Raw genomic sequence first — 22,729 nt, 5'->3', positions numbered from 1 at the left:
CTATACATCCATCCATCCTTCCATCCATCCATCCATCCAACCTTCCATCCATCCTCCATCCACCCATCCATCCATCCTTCTATACATCCATCCATTCACCCTTCCATCCATCCATCCATCCTCTTCCTATCCATCCATCCATCCATCCATCCATCCATCCATCCTTCTATACATCCATCCATCCATCCTTCCTTCCATCCATGCATCTACCCACCCAATATACGCTGCATTCCTATGTTAGGCAGAAGTCTAAGAATGGCCCCCAATAATTCTCATAATTACCAAATTCTCTTAGGTAATCCTTAAAAACCTGTAAAAGTGATGAGGTATCCCTTGTGATTATGTTATATCACATTGAAAACAGAAGATTATCTGAGACTGTTTAATCCAACCACAGGAGCCTTTTGGAGGCAGAGAGTTTCTGCAGTGGGCAGCCGGCACAGAGGTTAGAGGGACTGCCAGGCAAGCCATAAGAGACGGGCAGCAGCATCTCAGGCTTCAGAGATGGATGGTCTAAGGGCAGAGATGGGGCTCCAGCTGCTGAGGGTGACCCGGAAGGCAGCCAGCAAGCAAATGGGGACCTGATCCCAATAACTACATGGAACTGAACTCTGCGAACAACCTTCGTGAGCCAGGAAGTAGATTTGCCCCTGAGCCTCCAGAGAAGAGCCGGACCCGGACAACACCTTGGTGCCAGCCTTGTGTGACACTGAGCAGAGGACATGTGCCAGCCAGCCTGGACTTCTCGCCATGGAGCCAGGAGCCCCAGAAGGATTGTTTTCAGCCACTAAGTGTGTGCTGCCTGGAGACACCGTGACAGAAAATGACACATGGCTACTGTGGGTTGGGGGGGAGTGGCTGGAAGTGAGCAGAGGAGTTCTGGCCCCTTGTACAAGCTCTCAGGTTAGGAGGTAGGAATTAACCCCACAATCTCATGGATAACCACACGCAGCTTTACACGAAGGAAGGAATCTAGCCGGGGGAGGGCCTCGGGGCCGGGGGAGGGCTTGGGGTCAGAGAAGCTTCCCTGTGACTGTGGGTGAGCAAGGGTTCTCCAGACACCAGGGCACTGGGGCTTTGGCAGAGAAGACAGCGGGCACCAAAGCTGGAGTTGGGAGGGGCCCGGACTGTGGTAGGGACCCCAATGCCATGTGCAGCGGCCAAGGAAGGTGGGAGGGAGGTGGCGTCCTACTGGAAGCAGCCTTCGCAGCAAGAGGGCATCTGGGTGCTGCTTCGACTCCCTCGCTGTGGGGCTGAGGGAAAGACAGTCACCTGCCGGGAGATGGAGGGTGGGAGGGACAAGGGCCTCCTGGGACAATGTGGGCATTGTGTGCTGTTTGGTGATAGCGTGATAGTCACCCTGCTGCTCGTGACTCCCAGACTCCGTCTTGTCCTCCTGTGTGTGTGTGTGTGCCCGCGTGCATTTGTGTGTGTGCACATGCGTGTGCGGGCACATGGGTGCTGGGGGACGGGGCAGGAGGGGAGGTTGGTGTGCCAGGTCCTGTTTGTGCTTCCATGCTACTACAGGACTTCCGCCCTGTTAGAAAGTTCTGCCATTCGTTGAGCACAGGTTTGTTTCCTTTTATTAGTTTGGGGATGTTGGAAGAAAGATTGAGGCAAACACTAGCTCTACGGGATTGTTTCTGTCTCCCATGCCCTTCCAGGCACCCCCCCCCACCAACAATGCTCAGGCCCCTGTGTGTATGCATTCTCGGGTGCCCTCAGGAGCCCCTGGGGGCCCATCTCCGTCGAAGGTGCCACCTTCCCAGGGCGATGCCGTCTGTCCTCCAGGCCTCGCTGACCTTGGGCTTCTGTGACCACCCTCCTCCCAGCTCTCTTTCCCTATTTCCAGACTCTTTTCCCTGGGTCCCGTGCCATCCAGTGTTGGCCCCCACCAGGCCAGCAGCTGATCCCCGTCCTCCACACTGCCTGCCCTTGGGCTCTGAGCACCACACACTCTCGCTCCTTTATCCAGAGGAGTAAATAGGGACATCACATCTAGGGACAGACTGAAGGCTGAGGGAAAGGCAGAGGGGGCTCGCGCCACAGCAGGCACCCTATTTCCGAGGACTGGCTGATCAAGCACACAGACACCCTTCTCCGGTGATGCCCTGTATTCAGGAGTGTGTCCAGGGTTTGGAGAGACTGGCCAGTGGCGCAGAGACCGCTGGAGGGCCTGTTTTTATAAAACTCTCCAGCACGGCTCCTAGTGGTCCTGGCGGAAGGTCGGCGAGCAGGAAGGGGGAGTGCATTCTGCTGGGCTCTGCAGGAGGGACGCAGAAATGAGTTAAGAATAGACCCTCCGGGAGAGTTCTGGCTATGCTGACTGGCTCTGTGACCATGGTGGGGGATCAAACCTCACCTTTCCTGGCAGAGTGCCGGTACTCTTTAGGGAGGCTGTTCTGTACAACTGAGGTGTCTGGGATCACACTGACACCCGACAAGAGTGGGCACATGCCAGGCACTGGTGATGGATGGGACGTGGCCCCACGGGATGCGCCGGGAGAACGGGCCACCAAACTGGCCTCCTGAGTCAGGGCATGCTAACCAGCTCCACAGAAAGCCACTAGTTCGGATAGAAACACTGTTGCATTGGCAGGTTATTTCTAGACAAAGTCAAAGTCACAGCGGCAAGTCATAAAGTCATCCATAGTCCCCCCACCAAGACTACATGCAAATTAAGTGTTCAAACCGTCGTGCAAATGATGCCTGGGTCGGCGCCAGGGTCCATAATCGAACCCAGTCACTACTGTTGGAAGAACATTCGGCGTAGCACCCAACAGATCAATACATCGAAGGGTTTATGGATCTGCATTATTACCTGCACAGAAACTAAGGTCTGTGTCGGAACTCTTAGGTTAAAGGACACAGAAACATCAGCTCAGTTTAAAGGAAAGCAGCACGGTAGCAAGTAACAGAGGTGGGCGAACTCCAAAATACCAGATCAGAAGCACGAGAGAGGCAGCATCTCCAAGAACTGATGGGACGACGGGTTTTGCCACACCCCCTCGTTGCCATGTGGGGACCACAGGGAGCACACAGCTCTGTCCCAACTGGCCATGCAGTCGGGCCCAGACAGTCTGACCCCACAGCACGCAGCGAGTGGAGACGCCAGCCCGTTTCCTGATACCCTATTGCGTACTTTCCCCTAACACTTCATGACTAGTCCTGGGAAGTAGACAAACGGAAGGCCCAGATCTGTGATTGTTTCGCTCTGCCTTATATTCCCACCTCCCCAGGGCTTGGAAGGGAGCAGCTGTGATGTATGGGTGCACGCGTGTGGGCATTTGTGCTCATGGACGCACACACGCACACAAGCAAGTGTCTGTGTACTACTCGCTGACCGGAGGAATTGTTCACCAGTGATTCATATGGTGGGTGCTGCTGTTAGCTTCTCATGTAACAGATTTAAGGTACAAGAAGTTTTATGACTGTTTCACAGGCAGAGTTCTTCAGTTCTGTTCTATTCTGAGCATAAATCAACACAGTTTCCCTGAGTTAGCAAGGCAGTCTCATCATCAGTGATGTAGAAGGTGTTGGCAAACTTTGCCCACGACCAGATCTGGCCCATCTCCTGTTTCTGGATAGCCTGCAGGCTAAGAATTTTTTTTTTAACCTTCTTAAATAGTTTGAGAAGAAAAAAATAGTATTTCATGACACATGAAAAGGATATAAAATTGAAATTTTGGTGTCCAGAAATAAAGCTTCATAGGAACACAGCCAATGCTCATTTACTGATGAAACTATCTGTAGCTGCTTCCAGGCTCCAAAGACAGAGCTGAGTAAGCACTGAAGAGACCATATGTCCTGCAGAGCCTGAAATATTGGCTCCTGGCCCCCTTTACAGAGAGTTTGCTGACCTCTGTAATCAGCTGATTTTCAGCTCTAAGAACGGGAGGTATTAGGCAGCATTCAGAGGATATAGCACCGGGAGCTGAAGGTCACAACCTCTGGAGAAGTCACTGTGCTATGAGCCCGAAGCACCAGCATTTACTTAAGTCCTTCTCTGGCCCCAGAGACAAGGACGTATGGCTCTACTTGCTCTGGGCTTGAAGCTTTTGTGTCTTGACACATAAGGAAGTTTTAAAAATGTAGTTGTTCTTAATGAATGAAATTAATCACCATTATTTTAAAACAAGATGAATGGGTGTGCTTGCCGAAAGGAAGTCGGCTCTCTGGGATCATCTGTTTTTCATTCATACCCCAGGGCCACTCAGGAACGTCCGTGGGGACGCAGGGACAGAGAGCAATAAGCCAAACTCAGAAGCGGAAGGTACAGGAAGCAGGGCCTGATCTGCCCGGCCCGGGGGTTGGACGAAGCTGATTCTTAGACCCACCCGTCACGTAGGAGCTGTGCGCCAGCCGCAGGTGGGAGGGAAACGGCGGTGATCGTGTAGGACCCGAGGGCAGAGCATCGGAAGACAGGCTGGGGCCACGCGCTGGGTCTGAGTCCGTCTGCAGCTACGGAATCCACGTCTCATGTGGGACACATTCGCAAGAAGAACTTCTGAGTTAGGAAGGTGCCCGGGGCCTCCCTACTGGCTCCTGCCCATCTCTGGTCCTGTTCTCAGCATGGCGAACGTCTGGTCACTGAGGAACTTTCTGCACAACATCACGTATAAGCGATACAATTCTAGTGACGCGTGCGTCGGCGTCTAGCTGCCGTTCATCTCTGTGCCGTCCATCTTTAAGAATCGAATGTCAGGGGTGACTGAAGTCACCTCTGACTGGTGATTTCGGCTCAAGTCCTGATCCCAGGGTCCTGAGATCGAGCCCCACCTTGGGCTCTGTGCTCAGTGCGGAGTCTGCTTGTGATTCTCTCTCTCTGTCCCTCTGACCCTCCTCCTGCTTATGCTCTCTCTAAAGAAAGAAAGAAAATCTTTTTTTTTTTTTTGAAGAACTTAATGTTATAATTTTCTTATCCTCCTTTTTTTCTCCCCTCTCAATTCTGAAAGTCGTTTGCTATCAGCTGATGGAAGCTGGCAGCTTACTTGGGAGAATTACTGGCAGAATGCCAGCAGAAACCCAGAGAGTGAGCAGTGGACCTTACGTCGTCTGAAACCAGTGAAAAGGTGCGGAGTTCCTACTAATCACAGCACTATTAAAAAAATGGTCAAACCTGGAGCTACCTGATATGGAGATGAAGAAACACCCATTCACAATAAAATGGAAATAACTATCACTTTACATGACCTTTTTGGAATTTTTGCTGTTAAATGCATAAATATCCAACATTTTACCCGCAGCTGTTCCAAATGAAAGGAAGGAGGAAGTAGATGCACAGAACTCGGCCTGCTTTCTCGTCCTTTCGGCCAAAGACACATGTTGCAGAAACCCTGTCTTTGGTCTTCTGAAAAGATCGGACACTTGGCATCGGACCGCCTTGCTGGGGCGTTTGCTGTGGTCCGATGAAGACGAAGCAGAAGTCCAGGATTTAACTGTTTTGACTGGCATCCCTTCTCTCAACGGAAACTATTTCCAGTCTGACCACCCAACCCCACGAAACAGTCATGCTACTTTGTAACTACTCAGGTTAGAATTCAGACTAATCAGGATGATACTTGTATCTTTCCTTACCTGTTACTGTGTGCTCCGTTTTGCAGGACAGGCATAATCCCTGGCTTACAGTGTAACAAATAATTGATACATTTACAGTTTGGTGAATGAGAGAGTTATTTTTAGGTCTTTTCTTGGGGACAGTTGCAGATCTGTACTGCAGCACTTTCTGTCCCTGGAAGCCAAGGAACAATGGTATCAAATGTCTGGCGCAGCAGAGACCAGGCTCTTTGCACAATGTCTGCTTTTCACGGCCGGCCATCCGGCACCCAGAGAGTGTCTCCGCCGTGCCAGCCTCGTACCAGCGCGTGACAGCAACTGCTAGTTTTTAAGGATAAAAATAACTTGAAAACGCTTCAGGTTAAGAAATAGTCAGTGAAATGCTTTAAAAAACTCAGGCAATAAAACATGATTGTTCAGAGTGAGGAAAGGTGATGTGATGCTAGATAAATGGGGAGAAAAAAGACATTCTAAGAGATTTATGAAAACAGCCTCAGGTGAACTCTCGTCAACTCACCCGCTGCTTAAACTATTCTTAGGCAAGTGCTGTTTGAGTAAAGTGCATACTAATATATTTTTAGGGGGGTTTATTTTCTTTTTAGGAAATCACTTCAAGACCATTCATCACGATCCTATAGTCAGATGACCATTTAATTTCATAGGGTATATAACAGAAGAAACCAAAAATATCCCTATCTACTCATCCAGTCGAAGTAGATACTTTTAAAGATTTATTTATGAAAACACAGTGGGTACTTACGAGAACCTATTTTATGTTTTGTTGCATGAATCTTGAACAAACTGATACTTTCCTAAGGGAATTATCGTAAGTAGAAAGTCAGCATTTCCACATCACGAAAATAAGCTCATGTCTATATTCATACATGGGCATGCGTTACGAAGTTCTCCAACAGAAATCAGTTCCCTTGAATCTAACAGAAACGTGTAAAATATTCATCAGAGAGACAATGTGGTGACATTCCCACTAGTCTTGGGTAATCTCAGAGGTTAACCCGGTTACTGGTCCCTGAGCACCTAGGACAGAGTATGTGATATGACTCAGAAGACGGCTGTCACTGCTCGCTCTCATCACCCAAGGCCAGTGTCACTCACAGCAGGGCTGGGGTGGGCTGCCAAGTCCCCTCAGTCTGTGCGTCCACACGAGTCCAAATGCAGAAAGCACACTGTCCTTAGAAAGTCGTTTATTGAGACAAAGCTTTTCACCTCCCTGAATGCTCCGTGCCTTGTAGCGGACCCAGCAATTCCACGGTGTCGTGATGGGAGCAAGTTACTTTCTCCCTCTGTGCTCCACGTGGGCCCAGCGCCGAGGGAGGATGGAGGTCAAATGTACCAAAGCCGATCTATTCACACCTGCCTCAAACACTGTCTTAACGGATGCCAGCCACATGCCCGAGCGTTCACACCACAGTGACCTCAATCCTCCCCAGTCTCTCTGCTTGACTTTTGCTGAGCCGCACTCCCTCTAGGGCTCTGCCCCTCCGCCTCCCGCCCCCCCATTGTGTCATACACGGCCCTGGCCTGAGCCTCTGTCTCTGATCACCTCCGCCCTTGTCCTCCTGCCTGTGCAGACCAGCCCTGGCAGGACGTGGATCCCCACTCTGGATGCTGGTGGCCTGGGTTGATGTGCCTGTAATGGCTGGGCTTGGTGTGCCCGCCAAGGTTCTGTGCGCTAACCTTGATCACCTGCTCATGATGCCTCGGGGCAAGAAGCCTGATCTGCGGCAGGACCTGGGGTCACCCAGGCCGACCAGGGTGGCCGGTAACTGCAGGACAGAGGGCAGGGAAGGCCTCCAGGGTGGCACTGTGTGGCCCGAGGACAACACAGGGAAATGTCTAGAAAGGCAAATTTGCAGAGCTGAGGACCACTCCTGCCATCACAGCTCTCTAGACTCCCCTCTGCAGATCTGCAGTCCCCGTTCAGCAGCACCCCTGCAGCTCAGCCTGGATGTGTCACCACCACACCGGTTCCCCCACGGCCCAATCTCTCAGACGCCGCCATGCTCGGGATCCTCGGCACTTGCGCACTTGCCCACCGACAAACCAAGACGGCAGTCCTAGCACCACCCACAGAATCCTCTTGCCACGGCAAGCGGTAGAGCGACCCTGTCCTGTCCAGCTCTGTCCTTGTCTCCCCGGCTCCCTGCTAGAAGCCCCAGAGCTCCGTTCAGAGTCCACCCCGGCCCCGGCCTTGCAGATCCTCTGGCCCTGGGGCACGAACCGTCCCGGAGAGCACCTCGCCCTGCTGGTGCCCCCTCTGTGCTCCCCTCCCGGTGGAGGAGCTCCATGCTTACCTCTAAGGCACCTAGACACTCTCTGCTCTGGGAACACACAAAATTGCATCTGAAATGTTGAAAATCAAATTAAGCTCAACTTGTAATGGGGAGAAAGCATTTGTTAAGCAATAGCCGTATACTATTTTCTGTTCAAATAAATTTACTTCTAGGAAATGGACATGTCTCTCTAGACAATTCGTAGGATGGCGGTAGGTTTCTGTGTTGTTGTGCTGTGTGCACAGGCATGTGTACTGGCGTGTGCATGACAAAGACTGTCCTTTATATGAGATACGTCCAGATACATGGAAAAATGGGTGTCTCTGGTCTTTGTACACATCCTGACCGAACTTGTTCCTTTGCAGAGTGAGCTCCAATGCCAGGAATCAGTCTACATCTTTCTTCCCATCGGAAAAGAAACATCACATCCTGAGAACACTGATGACAAGGGGACCCAAAGCAGTCTCAGAACAGCGAATGGACAAACCACAGCCCAGCCTCTATAATCTCCATGAAAATGCGACAGCCCGCCGGTGAGACCACCAATGGCTGACCGGCTCAGTGCCGGACTCAGCGGGTCGGCGGTGTGCGAGGCAGCCATCCGCGGGGAAGTGTGCATGACTGACACCCTTATGGGAACACCCACTGCTCCACCAGCCTGGGACACACGTTCTGAAAACCACTTGGATTCGCATGCGGGGTCAGGAGGGCCAGGGTCACTAAGGTCCGTGAGCAAGGACAGACTCCCGCAGCACTCAGGATTTCTGCCTTCTGTAGCTGAGGCATTTTCAGTCTTAAAATCACTACCATCGGGGCACCTGGGTGGTTCAGTGGGTTAAAGCCTCTGCCTTCGGCTCAGGTCATGATCTCAGGGTCCTGGGATCGAGCCCCGCATCGGGATCTCTGCTCAGCAGGGAGCCTGCTCCCCCTCCCCTGCCTGCCTCTCTGCCTACTTGTGTCCTCTGTCAAATACATAAATAAAATCTTTAAAAAAAAAATCACTACCATCAACTTATCTCACTCTTTTTTTCTATTGGAAAAAGTGCCAATTGACAGTGAGATTGCTTAACCGGTCAGCGAGCCAGCCACACACAGGATGAAGGCGCAGGGACGGGGCCCTGAACCCTAACAGGTGAGACGCAGGCCCGTCTCCAGGACACGGTGCTAACGGCACATTGGGTTAAATGGTTGCTTGAAAATTCAGCCGTCGGGGGAGGCACAGCTCGGTGGCAACCCTGAGAGTGGACTTGACGTGCGTGTCGTGAAGACACCAGAGGGGAGCGTTCATCAACGCAACTATTAGCTGCGTGTGCGAGATGCATAATAACCCACACGTCCACACGGCGGGGCTGAACAACGAGTTGACTACGGATATTTGCTTCTTTCCGTGTAGAGCTGCTGAGTGTTTCACTGTGTTCCTAGTGGTGACGTGAAGGCCCGCAGCTGCTCTCCGTCCCAGGAGCGTCCCAGCTGTTGCTGCTGAGGCTGTCATCGGATCCTGGCACATTCACAGACCTGGGGGCTTACGGCCATAGGAGCAGAACACCAGTCTCGCTGGAGGGCCACAGAGGACTGGCTGGCTGCCTCCCGGGTCAGAGCAGCACAGTCGCTCGAGGTGAGGGCAAACCGCACCTCGGGGCTCTCCCAACACCAGCCCCCCCCCCCCCGCCGAACTGCAAGTCTGGGGTGAACAGCCCCTCTCAACTCGCCTGGAGGGCACCTGGGGGCATGGGGCAGGTCACGGTCCCCAGAGACTCTGAATGACCATCTTGTTCCTTGATTGCAGAGAGGCGCGGCTCTGGCAGATGTGGGGGGACGGTTTTCAGTGTTGGAGGCATCGGCTCAGAGAAGCTGAGCTTGGAGGGCGTCGCCCGGTGATGGCCACAGTTCCTGAAGGCGGGAAAAGAAATGTCCAACGCCACCAAATATCCAGGGTTCCTCCGTCCCTCAGCTGCCTGCAAGTCAGACATCTTTGGGGATTAAGGGAATCAGACACTAAAATGCGCGTTTCCCCGGGGTGGTGGAATGGGGTTTGATAACACCCCCATGCAAATGGCAGAATAAAAATGAGTGTGTACACAGACAGCCCTGCCCTCTGGGGCTCAGCATACAAACAAAATAAAGCCGCTGCTGGGGGTGTCCGCTTGGGAGAACGGGGCAGCTGCTCCCGCCGAGACAGCACAGCGGCCGGCAGTAGGGCTCACGACAGCCGGCGCGCGAGCAGCCCACACCCTACCAGCCCGTGAGGGGACCAACGAACCAGGGGCTGCCCGAAAGACGGAGTGCAGCGCGAACACTCGCCCCACTTGGACAGACCTTAAAAGCACGGTGTTAAGTGAGAGGAGCCAGTGACAAAGGCCACAAGTGTCACGTCAGCAAAGCCGAAGAGAGATTAGTGGTTCCAGGGGCTGGATGCGGGTGGGGGGCGGGGAGAGCTGCCAATGGCGGACATTTCCTCTGGGTGACAGCAGGGCTCCCAGTGAGGTTAGAGTGGGCATGGCCAACTCTGTGAACAGACTGAAACCATTAACTTGCCTAGTTAAAACAGGTGCACTTTATGGTATATAAATGTATCTCCATCACTCTGTTGAAAACGAAAGCAATTAGGAAAGTCTCCATTTTACTGTGGTGTTGCCTCAATGTAACTTTTCAACAAGAGAGAAGAGAAATCAGACAATGAAGGGGCTATGCTCAGGTTTTTAAGGCAACTGAAAGAAATTAAAACTTGTTGAGTGTTTAATTCTGAATGCCAGCAAATTAGCTCATGATCCCGTATCTACCAGAATACCTCTGTGTCATGCAATGAAATAATTACATCTATTACTTGTCAGAAGATGATTCTGAGCAAAAATTATAATCACAGGACTACTGACAACAACTAAAAAGCTAGAATTCTAATAATTTTCCAAACTGTGACCACCAAACAGCTGGTAAGAAGGACGCTGTCGGTTTGAGATTAAAGATCTGGCTTCTCTGATTTGAACTCCTTTGTCTCTCTTTGGAAACACACTCCTTCCACCCAAAGTCCCCTTGCAGGGCCTCACGCCGGTGAGAAGGGGCTCTCAAGTCTCCCCGTTGGGGTGTCCTCCACCTGGAAGTGCTGTGTGACCTGCCTCCGGGGTGTTCCGGGGATGACATGGTGGTGGGGGCAAGGCAGGGGCGTATCACAGCGATGGTGTTTAGGATCTCTGGTGAAGGGGGGTCGGGGGGCACAAACGGGGCCTGATGGCTTCAGGAGGTGGGGAGGAGGGAGAAGCCAGTGTCATCATGACGAGACCACTGTGTCACTGACTTCGTCCCCCCCGGGTCGCCGTCCTACAGGTATGACAGTCTGCAGATGACAGATGTCCGCAGCGAGGCCCAAGGAGGTCAGAGCAGAAGACACACATCTACTAAGCCAGAGGATCCAAAGCCAGTTGAAAAGCGATGTCCAGGACGCAGGGTGTCCACTGTTTGGTCCACTGCTGCCCCCCTGCACTCCCACGAGATACAGAATGGAGGACGGCCCAGTCCGGCTCCCTGTCACACCCGAAGGAAGAAAACACTGGTCTGTTTTCCGTCTTTGAGGTTCTTGAAGGGCGGGGTCCAAGTCTGGGAGGAGGCCAGCGCGGCCCGGGAGTTATGCCAGACGTCTGACAGGAGTATGTGCCCATCCGAGGGCGTCGGAGCTCAGATTTGTGCACCTTCAGGAAAGGGTCACTTCTGCTGTCCTCCTGGTTCTGCACCCCATTATTTCTGGTCAGATGTCACCCATGCAGATGTCACTGGGGAACCCCAGACCACCTCTGACTCTCCGGGGGATGCCCATTCCTCTAGCCAGGGAAACAAGGACTGTTTCGGGTTTTTCTGAGTGTGGACACTGTCACTGCTGATGCCTAAACAGGGTGACAGCAGCAACAACAGAATGGACACGTTTTCATTGAGCAATTCTATCCCCCATTCTTGTCCTCTCTTGACTTGGAGAAGCTACATGTCCCCAGAGCACTATGGCTCCACGGAAGCAAGATTTCCAAACTTGCCAACTGCTGACTCATCGGGCCCTACCTGGCAAGAGCCCGTCTCTCCTTGCTCGAGGATCTTGCTGAGGAGAGAAGCAGTTACAAAAATAAAGACTCAAAAACTCACATAATTTTTGAAAATAAACTAGGGTTCTGAAACACAAAAATAGCATTCTACTTATATTTTAAATGTCAAATTACATACTTCCCCCCTTTATAAGCTTCGCTGGAGCCGACAGCCAGCTACTGGGTCCTTCTCTGCACACTCCGTGACTGGATCCCAGCTGCACGGGCTGCCCAGGGGAAGGTTCTGTGTCAGTGGCTTAGAAATGGCCCCGTTTGAAGAGTCTACGCCGGGTGTGTACAGCGTATCCCAGGGAGAGCTCCTTGAGTGAGCTGAAGTGCTGCTGATTGTCCCAGGCATCGAAACCTTAAGGACCATCTCCTGGAAGCCAGGGAGCGTGCACGTAAGACGTGACTGTGTTCCTAGCATCCAAGCCCCTTGGCCTCTGCCCCCCTCATCTGCAGGACAGTCTAGGATTCCCCAATTTTCTCTTTATTCTTGTGCTTCCTGTCCTCACCCCTACGCAATCACAGATACTCATTTCTCTCATTCAGTTTTGATGAAAATGAGGAGGAATGACTCGGAGGACTACAGCTCCCTGCACAAAGAGGCGGATTCCTATGTAGGGGAGAAGCCGGGACCAGAACCCGCTGTGCGGGGGAAATGCCAGGGTGGGGGGAAAAGCCCAAGTCCTTCAGGTTAAATGTCCTGTTCTTTCCCGGCAGAAGCAGCCAGGACGATGCCACCGCACGCCGTGGACCTCAGAGTGCTGCCATCCCCACGGCACCGAAACACGAAAGCGCTTCAGTCTTCCGTCCGGGCAACAGCTGCCTGTGGCAGAGCTGCCAGGAAGCCCTCCGGCCGCACGCCTGCACACCTGCAGCAGAGCTCGCGCGTCATGCGTCGAGCAGCCAGGCCCACACGGCCTGCCCGCCGTTCCCGCACACACAGACAGACCTCCACCCACGGCCTCTGAACCAGCTTGGGGTGACACGGGAGACACCTGCCCCCCACCCTCATGCGTGCGTGTGAGCCCGTGTGAATGTGTCTGCGCATGTGTGACGTGCGGTGTCCATCAGGTTCCACGCCACTGTGATTGGGGCCGCATCCCAGAAGGATGGACAAATCTCGTCCTAAGATTCCCCCCAAGATCACACAGCATTCTCGGGGTCCCTGTTGTGTTCACCTCACAGAGGTGCCCATCACCCTTGTCTCTCCACCTGTGGCAGGCCACACTCTGATACAGTGTCACGTTCCAGATATGGAACCGCGAGCTGTGACACCTGCTGATGTCTTTGGCTCTTAACAAAGCTCCCAGGAAAAAGAAACTGAACATTAAGACATGATTTTTTGAAGTAACTTTAAAAATGTTTCAGCTAGAGGCAGAGTTAAGACCCCCCCTTGGTGTTAGATAGGGAGAAAGGTAGGAGTGCCTTTATGTACACTTTATATAATTTGGAAAGTCTTGAAATAAAAATGGCTCAAATGCACTGAGTCCTCCTAACGAAACATTCCAGTTAGGATGTGCCTGAATGACCTCGACTTCACTAGCTGCTGAAGAACACGCTCGAGTCTGTAGCCCTCCGACCTCCCGGGAGCACGCGTCTCTAACTGTCTCTGCCCTCCAGAATGCTCGAGTATCTCATGGCCTCCGACCTCCAGAACAACAACCTCAAACCTCTGGGACCATGCCACCTTCATCACCTCGATTAGCAGCCCACCTGCCACCACCATCACTGGTACAGGAAGTCACCTGCCAGACAGCCGTGGGACTGCTTCTCTGGATCCGGGCACAGATGGGGAGGTTTGGGAGGCCCAGCAGGGACACTCCACTCAGAGCAAGAAGCCTGGCCTGAAGCAAGGACCCGCCTTTCATGTCTGCGAGCCATGGAGCTGCAGGGAGGACCGTGAGGACAGGACCACAAACAGCCCTCCTGGCTCATGACACATCGAAGTTCCAAGGAGAAAACCGGGCGGAACGCAACTGCAAAGCGGAGTTCGGTCACGGCCATGGTTGCACAGGAGTGGGGTCAGGCTGCGTGATGGGGAGGGACAGCTGGGAGTCTGGTTGTATTTGGCCCGCGGCGCTGCTAAACCCAGAGCATACTGTGCTGTTTTATTTTCCTTCCTAAACACGTCATTTCTTCAGTTTAAAAAATATCGACAGTATCGCCCGTGGCGGAGGCGAGGAAGCGGTTAGGCCTGCCCTGTACAAATTCACGGGGGAGACACGCAGCCCTTCCCTCAGTGGGAGAGGCTGACGGAGGGTGATGGCCACCCCCGAGCCACAGCAGCCGGGACAGGTGTGCGTGAGCGCCGCTCTGCCTGCCGGCGGGTCCCATGCGCAGGCCCCAGGCATCTGGACCTGGTCCCGGGGGTGGAGGCTTCAGGAGGGGACGGTCCACCACTGCCCTGCGGCCCCCGAGTTCACTCTGCGAGTTCCGGCGGCGTGTGAGGCGGAGTGGGCAACGACAGCTTGACTTGGGGAGCAACGTGGCGCTGTCGAACGGGAGCCCGGGGCCGGCCGACTCCGCAGAGCAGCGGGTCCCGTGAAGGGGTCCACGCAGGGAGGGTCATGCCTCCCTGGGCCTCAAGCTGGGGCCATTGCTGGCCACTGGCCAAAGCCCATCACAGTTGCCACTTGTGCGTTTGTAAGGTCTGTGTTCCCTCTTTGTTCTGGAAGTCTTTCAGTGTCCTATTGTGGCCTGGATGGCCTCAAGTGACTCGGAGCCACCGTTTCAGGGTAAAGGCCAGGCCCAGCGGGCTCAGCGTGGGCAGCACCGTCAGGCCTCGTGATTCCGGACGCCCGGCAGGCTCATCGTTCCCCCCCTGGAGCGAGCCTCCTTGGGACCAGAGTCCCCTCATGGGACGGGCTCTGCCGAGGCAGATTCCCGAAGGCGCCTCCAGGCCTCACTTCTGCGCCCCCGCCGGCCTCCTCACCGACCTCACCTGCGCACGGCGCGGAGAGGTGCTGGGAACGCGCGCCCGCGCCCGCCTTGGAGAAACCGCCCTCAGCCGGCCCGGATCATGAGCGCGGGGACTCTCCACTACCGGAACTGCGGAGGAAAGAAGCCGCCGGCGGGAGCCTGCCAGGACGGCCGGGGTGGCCTCAGGGAGCGTGAGCCCCTCCCGGCACAGACACCTGTGTCTGCAGGGCCGTCCGCCCCTCCTCGCAGTCGGGGAGTGGGGTGTCCTGTGGGGGGGCGGTTCTGGAACGTGGAGGCAGCCACTCCCCATAGGGGCTGTGTGGCCCAGGGTTCACCATTACAAGGAACTTATATGGAAAAAGCACAGACCGTAAAGAAGGACGACCCTTTTTACGAAAATGCGGGAGTGCAGGCAGTCTTAGCAATTCCTAATGTCAAAGGACAAAAGAGACGCACAGAGTTTCGGAGATATTTTGTCAGCGGGAAGAACGTTTACCCACACCAGCCTGCGCCCACGCACCCGCGCACACGCACACACACTCACGGGCACTGCGAGCACGTGCGCCCACGTTCTGATGCACACTGCTTCCGCGCCGTCACTCGCTCAGCAGCGGCCCCGAGCAGAGCTTCTCACGAGGAAATGGCTCAGGCTGAGGACACGTTGTGTGGCACAGCTCCCTGAACACGACAGTCTGCAAGTCTGCCTCAGAGGAGAGGAGAGGACAGGGCAGCAGGGGGAGGTGGGGGCCCTTGGATCACGGTATGGTCACCAAATGCTTGGCAAGGAGACAGCGGCCACGTGGGGCTCCCCTTCCACGGTGCCAGTGGGGTGCAGACAACACACAGTGGCAGTGTTGGCTCACGGTGGGAGCCAAACTCCCGGCACCAGGAGGCAGCATCTCCCCATCCTAGCTCCCCTCCTCTTGGCCAGAGATGGCCATGTGCCGGGCCTGTGGGCTGCGGTCACGGGAGCACTTCTGGCCCACCGAGCCTCAGTGGAAGTGATGGACACTGTCTTCCTGCAGGGGTATCTCACCCTCTGGCTGCCCATGCCCGTGCACCCCTGCCCCGTGGCAGCAGCCTGGGTCCCTGAGTCACTGCTGAGGGTGACCTGCCTGACCCTGCTGGACTGTGACAGCGAGCCGGACATGGAGTGCTGAGATTCTGGTGCCTGTTTGGTGGGCTGGTGCCGTCCTCCTCTCCTGTCCTAACGCAGCTCTTTTCTAAGTAGGCTGGTCAGGAGAGATCTCACCGAGAAGGAGACATTTGGGCACAAACTGGAAGGGGTGGCAGGCTTGCCACCCAGATGTCTGGGGAAGAGTGTTCCAGAAGGAGGGCACAGCCCGTGCAAAGGCCTGGTGCTCCAAGAAGAGAGAACAGGGGGGCAAGGGAGACAGGGGAGTGTAGGAGGTGCCATCAGAGGTGCCTGGGCCCTCAGGGACCCACAGACTGTGGCAAGGGTGGCGGGGCTCTGGGCAGGGAGGGGTGCATGGTCTGTGTGCACTGCAATGGTCTTGAGATGAGGCTGGGTGCAAGGGCGGAGGTCTGGATGGAAGCAGGAGCCAGACGGGGCTCCTGGAATCATCCAGGTGATTGCCAGGGGGGACGTGGACCACGGTGGTATGTGGGTCAGTGGGTGAGTGCCTATTCCATGAGCCGGACAAGCCTGCTAGGGTCCCCGGAGCATTAGAGACGAGCACTGCCCCCGGAAGAACCCCGGCAACACCCCCTCCCTGTGGCCCATGTGGCGGAGGACAGAGAGGCTCCGGGTCCTGCCGAACAGGTCAGCTATCTCTGGACACTGGCCTTTATCGTCTCTCCCAGTACCCCCACATACTATTAAATATCACGTTTCTCTGCAGACTGTTCGAGGCGGGATGGGTTTCCCTGGAGAGGCCAGACGTTCCGGGACAGGCATGCCTGGGTGGAGACAGCGGGTGGCCGCGCACACGGCCCCTGCCTCCTTCCCAATAAGCTCCACGCGGGGCAACTTTTCTTGATGGCGTGTACTCCTCACAATGACCCAGAGGTCGGTTGTTAGCACCCCCACTTGCACGGGACACCTGAGGCTGGGTGTCCTCCCAGAGGGCTGGAGTCCACACGAGTTACTCGGGGATACAGCCTCACCGAAGTAACGGAGGGCTGGGATGTTTGTCCAATAGCTCATGGCGGGGGCGGGGGGGAGGTGCTGCCCCATAGAACCAGACCTCCCACCGCCCTGAGCACCCACACTCACCGCAGGGGCCCTCAGGCACTGGCCCCACCCCCCGGGCCACCTGCCAGGTAGCAGCTATTGGCCAGAAAGGAGTCCGCCACCAGAAAGCAAAGAGGGGCACCCCCCAGCGGCTGCCTGGGAACTACAAGGAGGCAGTGCAAATCCCGGCAGGTGTGTGTGGGTTTCAAAGATACAAAGTAGCAATTCACAGGCAGGCGAGGCACAGAACAGTATGTCTCCCGCTGTGCCGCTGTTTTAGCGTATCTGTCAGACAGAGACATGAAAGCTGCTTCTGTCCTCCAAGGGCCCCCCACGGTTGTGTCCTGGGGGGCGCTCAGGGCAGGGCCCGGAGCAGGAGCTACAGTCTGGTCTCTGTGGCCTTCTGGCCTCTGTCCTGGCCAGCAGACGCTCATCTCTACATGGTGGGGAGGGGTCAGACCAGTGGCTGTGACTCTGTGATTTCGATCTGCCCCAAAGACACACTCCATATTGATTCTGTCGCTGGCCTAGATGTGAACGACCGCTCGGGCAACAATCAAGCCATCATTAGCAACAAATTAAAGTCAGCATCCACGAGGCACAAGAGCAGGCCGCCGAAAGCCATTCTTGGAGGGCACTGATGACCTTGACAGAGGGACAGTTAACGAGGGGTCCACAGGAAAGCACCGGGTGGGTCGCTGGCCTTCAGTTATTACCGAGGGGAGATAGAATTTTGTATCATCATGACTGTTTCTTACTAATTTTGTAGCTTAGTCTAGTAATCAGGATTGATCAAATAGAAATAATATCGGAAATAGCATCTCAACAAGATTTCCTCACGGAAAGGTCCTGGAAACAAAAAATGCAAAGTTTTTTTTCTCAGTGCTGTACGAAAATTCCCAGGGTGTCTGTCTGTGGCAGAGAGTACTTTCCAGACGTGGCAGAGCAGTTCCTCTCGCCGCACATGCCCTTACAGGTCCTCCCCATCCAGAGAGGCGTCCACACCCCCGTCCCTGGCAGGGTTCGAGGGGTGTGCATGGGCCACGCAGGACAGCAACGAGGTGAGGCCACAAGTGGGACATGTGCCTCACCCAGCGCCAAGGTGGGAAGACGCCCACTGCCCAGTTTATTATAATTTTCCTGTGAAACTGGTCACCACAGCTGCCAGGAAAGTGCCCTGCGGTGGCTGACACCACACGGTCGTCTGTGATAAAACCCGAAACGGGGGAAAAGATCTTACAACTGGCTAAACACAGCTGGGCATCCTTGGACGACCGCATGCAGACCCCTTCTGCTGCTCCCCGTGGGGGACAGGGACAGGGGTGTTGTACAGGTGCACATTTGCAAACCTGCTCGTTCACTCTGGGAGGTTCTCTTATCTCCCCTGCTTACCTGGGAGGAGACCAAGACACGAGAGATGAGGGCACGGGCAGAAGTAACACAGCTAACACGCAGCTGCACCACCTCCCACGTACAAGGAGACATTAAACACACGGACTGGGTCTCATTTTCCACCGGAGCAGCTGGGACTCTCCAGGTCCAAAGTGAAGTTCAACTATTAGCAACCGCCATATGGTTCACGTGTGTGGTCTTTCCTGACTCAACCTCGACTGTATGCTTTCCATGTTTCACTGTCTGTGTGTTCGTGTGAGCTAACTGAAGCTTTGTGAGATGAAGGCACGCATATACACACGTTTATACTTAAGAGATTGTACTTATATAAGTGTCAGTGTTGCCAGGACGAATACTTTCTTGCTGAACACTAGACATAGATAATTCTATCTCCGTTATTTGCGCGCTGAGCTGGTAAAGGTTTTCCCTGTGAAGCTCCACAGGGGTCTGTCCCTACAGGCCGTGTGCCCCTCACTTAGCCATGGGCGCCGTTACACGTGGGGGCAGGGAGGCGATGTTCCCATGACCCTGGGGTCCTGCAGCTGGGATCAAGCTCACCAGATGTGCTGAGTACTCATCCCTTCTGCTCTGACTCTGGAGATGTGGGTCGTGTCTAGAAGGAGCCATACTCATTGGGAAAGAGCAGGGGTGCCCTCTTTTGGGGATTTTGCTCCTTTGTCACTATAATTTAGGGACAGGCTTCTGCTGACCTCAACTGCCTCACCTGCCCTTGTTTTGTGGCCAGTGGACTCTGGACGGAGGGATGGTGACCGTTCCGCCTTCCTTGCTGACTGCTTTCCAAATGACGAGGATCGTGTACGACATACGTGGGGGTGCATGGTGGAAAACAAAAAAAAAGCTCGGTAACTGGCCAACCACAAAATGACCTGGTTCCCCAAAGCTTAGACAACACATAGCTCTCTAGGCTACCGTGTTTTCTTCCTCTTTGGGTAACCAGGCAAACAGTCCTAAGTATAACCACACACTGTCAGGAAAAAAACATTACAGGAGGAGACGTAGAAGTGTGCTCGAATGAGTGAGTCATTTAGATGAAGAACAATCCTTCATTGGGATCTTCCCATGAAATGAAACGGTCAAAGTCCTCAGGGCATTGCTAAGTACGCAGCTGGCTCTGGCCTTCACGGAGGCTGGTTTTAGCTGTGCGCTCTGTGACTGTCAGCCAGCAGCTCCAGGTACCTGCCAGTAGTCTGCCCCTGGCCGTGACCTCCCAGCCCCTCTGATTCCGTCCCTAAGCCAGGACTCTGACCACCTGTGGGACAACAGTCTTTCCTGACATTCGCAGAGATCTTGAGGACCTGGATCCTGTAGAGATGTGTCAGATAAAGGATAAGGTCCATGCGTCCGACACGTGGACAACGTGAGTGCCAGGAGCTTCAAGATTATCGCCACCTGGTTGCTAATGACTCAGGGTTCATAGAACATCGCGAGGCATGGGGTTTTTTTTTATGGTACTTGGGGAAATTTTGTCTAGTCAGGGAAAGTGGGAGGCAGCTGCTGACTTCATCTGGACTGACATTCGCACAACGCTTCATAATTTAAAAAAAAAAGCTCAGATACATCTTCCAAGATTAGGCAGCCACGATCGACAGCCAAGATCCACTGAGATTCTTCTTCCCTCGTCACTCTGCCCCTTTGCACTGGGGTTTCTCCGGATTACAGGAAAGCATCAGGAGTGGGGGATTATCGCAAGTTCAAGAACAGATGCCCGCAGTCCCGCAGGAACTCCTGGTCTGTATTAGTCAGGCTTCCATGGGAGCCGGCCACCCTCGCTCAGGGTCACGTGCCGTCAGGTGGCCACACCTCACACCTCCCTTCTCCTGTGACTCAGCCTGGATTCAGGGTCAGCTGCCCGTGTTGTGAAGGTGATCATTAGGGATTGTTTCCTGACCTCGTGAGGACTGCGCACCACGACCCCCACATAAGCGTGCCCAGTGCTCTCGCTGGGGAAGTCACAGGAAACGACCCAGGCGGCGTCTGCTTGTGCCGCTATACCCCTATTCGTATGGCCTCTGCACGTTCAATGCTGAGAACAGATTCACAGATTACTCACGTGACAAACGCAGGTTCGTGCCAAGATGGAAACGGGAGCACAGTCACCCGTACACACGGCTCCGTCTCCAGACTGAGTATCCACTGAGAGGGCCGGAGAGGGCTGCGTTCGGAAAATCAAACCCTGCTTGTGTCGACTTCGGGAAACACGTATCACAGGAGACCCTTCTTCCCTGACACTATGTCACAAGTGCGTATGCACACGTGTGCAGAGTGTGTCGAAAAGGAACAGGGGTACAGACACTGTTGTGAACACTCCTGAACGCACGTAACCAGGGGAATAATGAGGAAGATGATGTTTGCTTTAAAATAAGTAAGCTCAGCCAGCATCCTTCTAGAAGGTACTCTTGTCATATAGGAAACCTAGAATTGGACATTTTTATTCTGTCGTTTGCTTTTATGTGTTTAATATACATATGGAGTTGGAATATGGGAGCAGAGAGGTCGTCTAGAGAAAGAGCTTTGCAGATGGACTTATGATGGAAATCGACACTCAGATGCTCCATCCAATTCTGCAGACCTTCCCTCTGCATTCGGAGCACCTGCGGTGGCGTCTGGCCTCATGTACTGGCTGCTTCTCCCCTCTGGTCCTCTGGCCTTGAGGGATGGGGGCCCCACTCTGGGAAGGCAGTGGACAACACTCGGGCATCACCCCCTGCCCCCCCCCACCGCCGATCAAGTTCTCAGGAAAACCAACGTGCAGCAGATGTGACCAGTGCAATGCCGATTCCTCTCACGCGGACCCCACTGGTTTCCATAAACTGGTCTGCATTGTTTTCAGCCTCTGCGCCTCTGGGTTATGCTGAGTTTCACGACAGTTTAAGATGTCAAGGGAGTGGGCAGTGGTACTTCTGTCATTACTGCCATTTACTCAGGACGGAATCATAGAAGAGAAGGGATTTTTGAAAAACAGCAAACAAATCAGAGATAGGAAAGTGGGACGGCTTTTCCTGCCAGGGGACTGAAAGTACTGAGAAACCCTTTACTCAAGTAAGCAGCGACCAGGCTAGGGAGCATGGGGAGGAGGCCCGTCTGCCATGGGCGTCATAATCTGCAGGCACGACACACTGCCCAAGGGACACTCCCTTTGGTAGCCAGAAAACTGCTCCCTTTCCCTCTGATAGGCCAGCGAGCGCCCTGGGTCTGGGCACGCTGCAAGCTGCCCCTTTGCTCCTATAGCTTTGGGGGTTCTTGGATGAGAACACAGCAAGGCACGTGACAGATCGGTGTTGCGTCTTGCTCAGCCGCGTGATCGTGGCAAGTCATGGCGTACCGCAGTCCCACGGGAAAGGTAATTTTCTTAATGTTAAAATCAAACGAGAAGGCATTCGTTCTTTCTCGGAGGGGAGTGGAGCAGAAATGCTGATGAGTCGTGCCTGCCAGCGGGCTCCACAAAAAAGTAAACTTTTATAGAAAACGGTTATTTTCAACACCTCCTGAGTCATTCTTTGTGGTTGAAATATCTGGGCTCTGGGACAGTCTCACTTCCTGTTATTTCTGTTTTATAGGCCCCGTTAGGTTTTCTACCCACAGTGGTCAAATAAGTAGAGAAATACTGTACAGCTCGTCTACACCTGGAAAGTCTCTGGAGTCTACGTACAAGACGGCACAAAGCACAGGAACAAGAACTAGACGGCGACAGCTGTCATTGGCCACCTGCATGGTCATGTCGGGGAGGACAGATGGCAGGAGGCTGACCAAGGGGACTTACCCATGTTCCTCCGGCCTCTGCATTTTCAATACTGAGAACAGATTCTCAGATTACTCATGTGACTAAAAACTTAAAACTTTCCCCAAATGCGTACATCTGTGCACAAGAAGCCCCGGCCTCCGGTTTCCCGGTCACATACCGAACACCTCGTTGTCTTCCGAGGCCTCCCGGGAGAGCTGGCGCATGTCCTTCTTGTCAGACTCTCCTGCGCTGCTCTCTCCGTCCTGGAAACAAAACAGAACAAGACCCTCTCTTGAGATCTGGACCTTTGTCAAGGAGATGGTTGTGATACCCTTTTCTTCTTATAAAATTCGCAGTTAATCACCATCCCCTGCTCATTGCCCGGCTGTGAGGGTCTCCGGGTTCGGGTGGGCTTTCTGCAGAGGCTTGAGCTCCCACCTCTTTTCTCTGCCTGGGCTGCAAGCACTCTCTGGGCCGTGGATTATTTTTGTACAAAAGAAACGGAATAGCACCTGGGACAAAGTGCATCGGCCGGTCATCTTGCGTGTGTTCTGGGAGCCGAACC

General features: G+C 54.0%; 1 protein-coding gene across 4 annotated transcripts in view; it reads right to left on the bottom strand.

Moving 5' to 3' along the window:
* Window positions 1-22,729, bottom strand: part of LOC111154230 (myelin basic protein) — a 108,868-nt gene that overhangs the window by 48,722 nt on the left and 37,417 nt on the right. For all 4 annotated transcript variants that reach the window (XM_022513704.1, XM_022513705.1, XM_022513707.1 and 1 more), the window contains exon 3: window positions 22,343-22,427. In XM_022513704.1, the coding sequence (XP_022369412.1) occupies window positions 22,343-22,427 (85 nt within the window). The remainder of the gene's footprint in view (window positions 1-22,342; window positions 22,428-22,729) is intronic.

The sequence above is a fragment of the Enhydra lutris genome, unplaced genomic scaffold (genome assembly GCF_002288905.1).
Source record: "Enhydra lutris kenyoni isolate GAN:26980312 unplaced genomic scaffold, ASM228890v2 scaffoldscaffold36, whole genome shotgun sequence".
NCBI classification, from domain to species: domain Eukaryota; kingdom Metazoa; phylum Chordata; class Mammalia; order Carnivora; family Mustelidae; genus Enhydra; species Enhydra lutris.
Note: the sequence above shows the minus strand (reverse complement) of the source record. Positions and strands in the feature narration are given on the sequence as shown.